The sequence below is a fragment of the Tasmannia lanceolata genome, unplaced genomic scaffold (genome assembly GCF_043159265.1).
Source record: "Tasmannia lanceolata isolate RefF3 unplaced genomic scaffold, GAP_Taslan_0.1 ptg000003l, whole genome shotgun sequence".
Lineage (NCBI taxonomy): Eukaryota > Viridiplantae > Streptophyta > Magnoliopsida > Canellales > Winteraceae > Tasmannia > Tasmannia lanceolata.
This window is the reverse complement of record NW_027518680.1, coordinates 4,466,039-4,471,685: the sequence shown is the minus strand read 5'-3', so window position 1 is coordinate 4,471,685 and position 5,647 is coordinate 4,466,039. Positions and strand designations below refer to the sequence as shown.

Genomic DNA, 5,647 nt, shown 5'->3' with positions numbered 1-5,647 from the left:
CTCTTTTGGAACTGAAGCCGTGATACCTGTTGATATAGGCACCCCATCTCCCAGAGTCATCAGTTTCCATGAGCAACTGAACAGCGACGGACTCCGCGCCAACCTCGACTTACTAGAAGAAATCCGGGAGGAATCTCGAATCCGGGTCGCCGCTTATAAGCAGAAGGTGTCGAATTATCACGACTCCAAAATCCGCCCCAGAGAATTCAGGACAGGGGATCTGGTCCTAAGAAAGGCAGCCGTCTCCCAGCCGACGAAAGTAGGGAAACTTTCCCCAACTTGGGAGGGACCCTATCGAGTGAAGGAAGTTATCCGGCCAGGAAGCTACAGGCTAGAGACACTGGAGGAGCACCTATTACCTCATGCATGGAACTCCAAAAACCTCAGGAAATATTATCAGTAGTCGAATTATCCGGCGTGAAAAGGTGATCTTGTAAAGTTGTATATTTGTATATTTGTTGTTATGAATAAATAATCTTCTTGCAAATTCAGTGTCATTTTTATATCTGGAAACCCAGTTCACAAAACTTGGGTACTCACTGGAAACCCAGTTCTTAAACTTGGGTACGCACTGGAAACCCAGTTCTTAAACTTGGGTACGCACTGGAAACCCAGTTCACAAAACTTGGGTACTCATTGGAAACCCAGTTCTTAAACTTGGGTACGCACTGGAAACCCAGTTCTTAAACTTGGGTACTCACTGGAAACCCAGTTCTTAAACTTGGGTACGCACTGGAAACCCAGTTCTTAAACTTGGGTACGCACTGGAAACCCAGTTCACAAAACTTGGGTACTCATTGGAAACCCAGTTCTTAAACTTGGGTACGCACTGGAAACCCAGTTCTTAAACTTGGGTACGCACTGGAAACCCCGTTCTTAAACTTGGGTACGCACTGGAAACCCAGTTCACAAAACTTGGGTACTCATTGGAAACCCAGTTCTTAAACTTGGGTACGCACTGGAAACCCAGTTCTTAAACTTGGGTGCGCACTGGAAACCCAGTTCTTAAACTTGGGTACGCACTGGAAACCCAGTTCACAAAACTTGGGTACTCATTGGAAACCCAGTTCTTAAACTTGGGTACGCACTGGAAACCCAGTTCACAAAACTTGGGTACGCACTGGAAACCCAGTTCTTAAACTGGGTACGCACTGGAAACCCAGTTCACAAAACTTGGGTACGCACTGGAAACCCAGTTCTTAAACTTGGGTACGCACTGGAAACCCAGTTCTTAAACTTGGGTACGCACTGGAAACCCAGTTCTTAAACTTGGGTACGCATTGGAAACCCAGTTCACAAAACTTGGGTACTCAATGGAAACCCAGTTCACAAAACTTGGGTACTTGTTAAAAGACCAGTTCGTCGCAATTCGACCATCAACGGCCTCACTCACAGGTTATCAAAATAAAAAGACAAAGTCAAGCAAATCACTCAGCTGAGAAGTATCAGAGACAGACAAATTTCATTGATCAGAATATGTGGGGCCTCGAGGGCCATTACAAAATTCACTTTAAACATGCTGGTAAAAGCTGTAGGGTCTCAAGGACCATTACAAAAAGAGGTCAAAACAAAACAAAAAAAAAAAAATCTAAGCATCTGGAAGAGAGGTGATGTCAGCAGGAGTATCAGCAGGAGTATCTGGCTCCTCATCAGTAATCTTCGGCCTGGCAGGGAGAGTCATGTTCTGCATCAACAGATTTGGATTGCAGGCCTGGAGCTCCTGGAGGCAGTCGTAGTATCCAAGACTGTAAGCCTCGCTCGACAGGCTGAAAAGTTCAGCCTCCTTTGCCTCTGTGGCCTCTTTTACTGCCTTCTCCTGTCTGTCAGTGGCCCTTCCTCTTTGAGCCTCCATGGCTTCAGCAGCCTTGGCCAGTTTCCTCTTCTCTGCGGCCAGATCTTCTTTTAACAACTTCCTCTCCTCCTCTATTCGCCCGATGCTCGTTTGAAGCTCCTGCACCTCAACGGCCAACTTTCCGTTCACCTCTTCAGATGAAGTAATGGCTTGGGAGAAGCTCTTACTCTTCTCCTTGAGGTCATTATAGTATAGCAAGATCTGAAGAAAGAACAGAAAGAAACAGGCATCAGTATGGTGAAAGAAAGAAATGGGCAGAAAGTTAGCAAATCGAAGCACTACTTCCTTACCTGGTAAGCGGAGGACAACACAGCCTCCTCTCCTGTAGCTGGCGGCTCGTAAAGGACCTGTTGCTTGTCCTTCTGCAGCAAACACTTGCTCATAAGCTCTGCTGCTACCCGGCTCTCGCCTAAGGCAGTGTCATCCTTCAGAACGGCCCAATTGGGTCGAAAGACTTGCTCACTAATCCCCGCAGGAGGGCGAGCCCCAGAACCGGCTCCGGTAGAAGCACCACCGGACTTAGAAGAGCCACCGCCCTGAGCAAAGGGGCCTATTAGCTTCACCTTAGTCTTGGGCTTCTGGGATGGGGGAGGAATGCCCTGTGACGGGGCCGGACTCCCCAGCACAGTCGCTTTTCTCTTCTGGCGCTCCTGCTGCGCCTGTTGAGCACCTTCTTGTGCCCGCGGCTGAGCTCCCTGCCTGATTTTCTCGACGGTTGATTGTTTCTTCATCTCTGCATGACAAATGAGCAGCCAACGGTCAGAAGCAAGTATATAAAAAATAAACAGATTGCATAGACAAGTCTAGCTACATACGTCCTGGAGTCGCGGCACTCACGCCCAGCCCGACCAGAATCGCCTCTTCAGAAAACTCCTTACAACGGATGAGGCCCGATTGCTCGATCTCCTTCCGCATCAAGGCGAATGTTATCCTGTCCTCACCTTCGAGGAGCGGCTTTCGACTCAGTTTTGAGGTATCTGGAGTGTCCCACACTAGAGGGACGGACCAGGGCTCACTGGCCTCCTGATCCACAACATAGAAGAATCTATTCTTCCACGAGTGAATCGACGAAGGAATGCCAGTGATTATCTTCCGTTCAGGGCGCTGGCTAATGTAGATCCAGCCCCCTTCTTTATGCTTCTTCAGGTGTGCACAAGCACGGAACAGTGACAAAGTCACACTCCTCTCTAACCGACCGTGGACGAGGTATAAAAACCCAACTAATAATCTCCATGAGTTCGGAGCTACCTGGGCCGGGGCTAGTCCGTAGTAACGTAGCACCGCTGAGAAAAAGGGGTGCAACGGAAATCGGAGTCCTGCCCTCAGTGACTCCTCATAAATACAGAGATCCTGGCTCTCGTTGCAGGCTCTGTCTCCCTCTATAGCTGCCCTCAGTTCAAATCTCGGGGGCACGCAGTATTTATCCCTGATATCCCCCAGCATAGACCTGGTGAGGTAGTTCTCCTCGACTAGAGCTCGCAAGTTGTATTTTGGATCGGCATCCATCCGCGCTCTAGCGATCACCTCCACCGCCCGGCCAGGACGGAATGTTGTGGACGCTTCATTAACGTCGCTCTCAACACTCCCTCCTGCTTGCGGGAGACTGCCAGTCAAGGGAGGAGTGGCATTCAGATCTAAGATCACTTCATCCCTATCCCCTCCATCGTCACTATCTACAAGGTCTATCCTATCAGACGGACTAGCCAAAAAAGGCTCCTGAGGCATCCTAAACTCCGAAATACTGCTAGTGGAGGACCCCGTACCGGACTCGGAATTGGAAGTACTACCAGACATAGTAAAAGGAAGGGCTGAGAGGAATACCGGTGAGTGGAGCCCTTAACAGATCTTGGAACGCGACTGCGAGCTACGAACTGCGACTACGAACTGCGAACTGCGATCTGCAATCTGTGGACTGCGAGCTGCGAACTGAGAAGTGGAAACTCCCAGAGCAAGAAGAGGAAAAAGATGAAAGGTAAAAAGTAAAAAGTGAAGGGGGGTAAACCTCCTTATATAGTTTTTCAGAGGCGGTGGGGTAATAAATGCGATGCACGCATCTCGAGGCCACCCGGATTGCGCCACGTGTCCCCTATTTATGACGGACACATTCTCCCACCATCAATACGATCAAGCACGCGCGTAAAAATTCACGTCCCAAAGATGGATCTCCGCACTCCGCACTCCGCACTCCGCACTCCGCACTCGGCATTCAGTCCGGAAAAAACCGTACTGGATATAACGCGTTCTCACAAGACGACAAAAATCAGTCCGGTCCTCACCGAACTGGCCGCTAGAAGACAAAATTCAGTCCGGAAAAAACCGTACTGGATATAACGCGTTCTCACAAGACGACAAAAATCAGTCCGGTACGCACCGAACTGGCCGCTAGAAGACAAAATTCAGTCCGGAAAAAACCGTACTGGATATAACGCGTTCTCACAAGACGACAAAAATCAGTCCGGTCCGCACCGAACTGGCCGCTAGAAGACAAAATTCAGTCCGGAAAAAACCGTACTGGATATAACGCGTTCTCACAAGACGACAAAAATCAGTCCGGTACGCACCGAACTGGCCGCTAGAAGACAAAATTCAGTCCGGAAAAAACCGTACTGGATATAACGCGTTCTCACAAGACGACAAAAGCCAGTCCGGTTGAAGCCGTACTCCGGACTGCGAACTCCCAACTCCGGACTCCGGACTGCGAACTCCGGACTGGATATTTGACTCTGTGTTGCGCCAGGAGCCAGTCCGGTTGAAGCCGTACTCCGGACTGCGAACTCCCAACTCCGGACTCCGGACTGCGAACTCCGGACTGGATATTTGACTCTGTGTTGCGCCAGGAGCCAGTCCGGTTGAAGCTGTACTCCGGACTGCGAACTCCCAACTCCGGACTCCGGACTGCGAACTCCGGACTGGATATTTGACTCTGTGTTGCGCCAGGAGCCAGTCCGGTTGAAGCCGTACTCCGGACTGCGAACTCCCAACTCCGGACTCCGGACTGCGAACTCCGGACTGGATATTTGACTCTGTGTTGCGCCAGGAGCCAGTCCGGTTGAAGCTGTACTCCGGACTGCGAACTCCCAACTCCGGACTCCGGACTGCGAACTCCGGACTGGATATTTGACTCTGTGTTGCGCCAGGAGCCAGTCCGGTTGAAGCCGTACTCCGGACTGCGAACTCCCGACTCCGGACTCCGGACTGCGAACTCCGGACTGGATATTTGACTCTGTGATGCGCCAGAAGCCAGTCCGGTTGAAGCCGTACTCCGGATGCCGGACTGCGAACTCCGAACTCCGAAATCCGGACTGCGAACTCCGGACTCCGTGCTAAATTCTTCGATTCACCCCCGAACAACGTCTCCCCATCCAGAAAAACGAGTGATCACACTTTCCCAAGTCCTTCAATGACTTGGAAAACTGGGGGGCAACTGATGGGGTGTGAAAACACCAGCCTCTCACAGGCTGCCACCTGTCCCAGAGTAGGTGAGACTCAGCCTCTCACAGGCTGCCACCTGTTCAGAGTTGGTGAGATCCAGCCTCTCACAGGCTGCCACCTGTCCCAAAGTAGGTGAGACCCAGCCTCTCACAGGCTGCCACCTGTCCCAGAGTAGGTGAGACTCAGCCTCTCACAGGCTGCCACCTGTTCAGAGTAGGTGAGATCCAGCCTCTCACAGGCCGCCACCTGTCCTGGACACCTGTCCAGGACACCTCAACAGATTTTCCCTATAAATAGGGGACTAAAGCTCAGACTAATGGGTAATGCGAAAATCCCTTCTCTCCCTAAACTCTTAAGACATCT

The 5,647-nt window shown here is 50.8% G+C and overlaps 1 protein-coding gene across 1 annotated transcript; it reads right to left on the bottom strand.

Moving 5' to 3' along the window:
• Positions 1 to 1,443: 1,443 nt before the first annotated feature.
• Positions 1,444 to 3,825, bottom strand: LOC143860332 (uncharacterized). The gene is made up of 3 exons (XM_077370922.1): positions 2,668 to 3,825; positions 2,143 to 2,585; positions 1,444 to 2,053 (listed from the first exon to the last, which is right to left on the bottom strand). The coding sequence occupies exons 1-3, from the start codon at positions 3,644 to 3,646 to the stop codon at positions 1,589 to 1,591; spliced, it is 1,887 nt and encodes a 628-aa protein (XP_077227037.1). The 5' UTR covers positions 3,647 to 3,825; the 3' UTR covers positions 1,444 to 1,588.
• Positions 3,826 to 5,647: the final 1,822 nt, after the last annotated feature.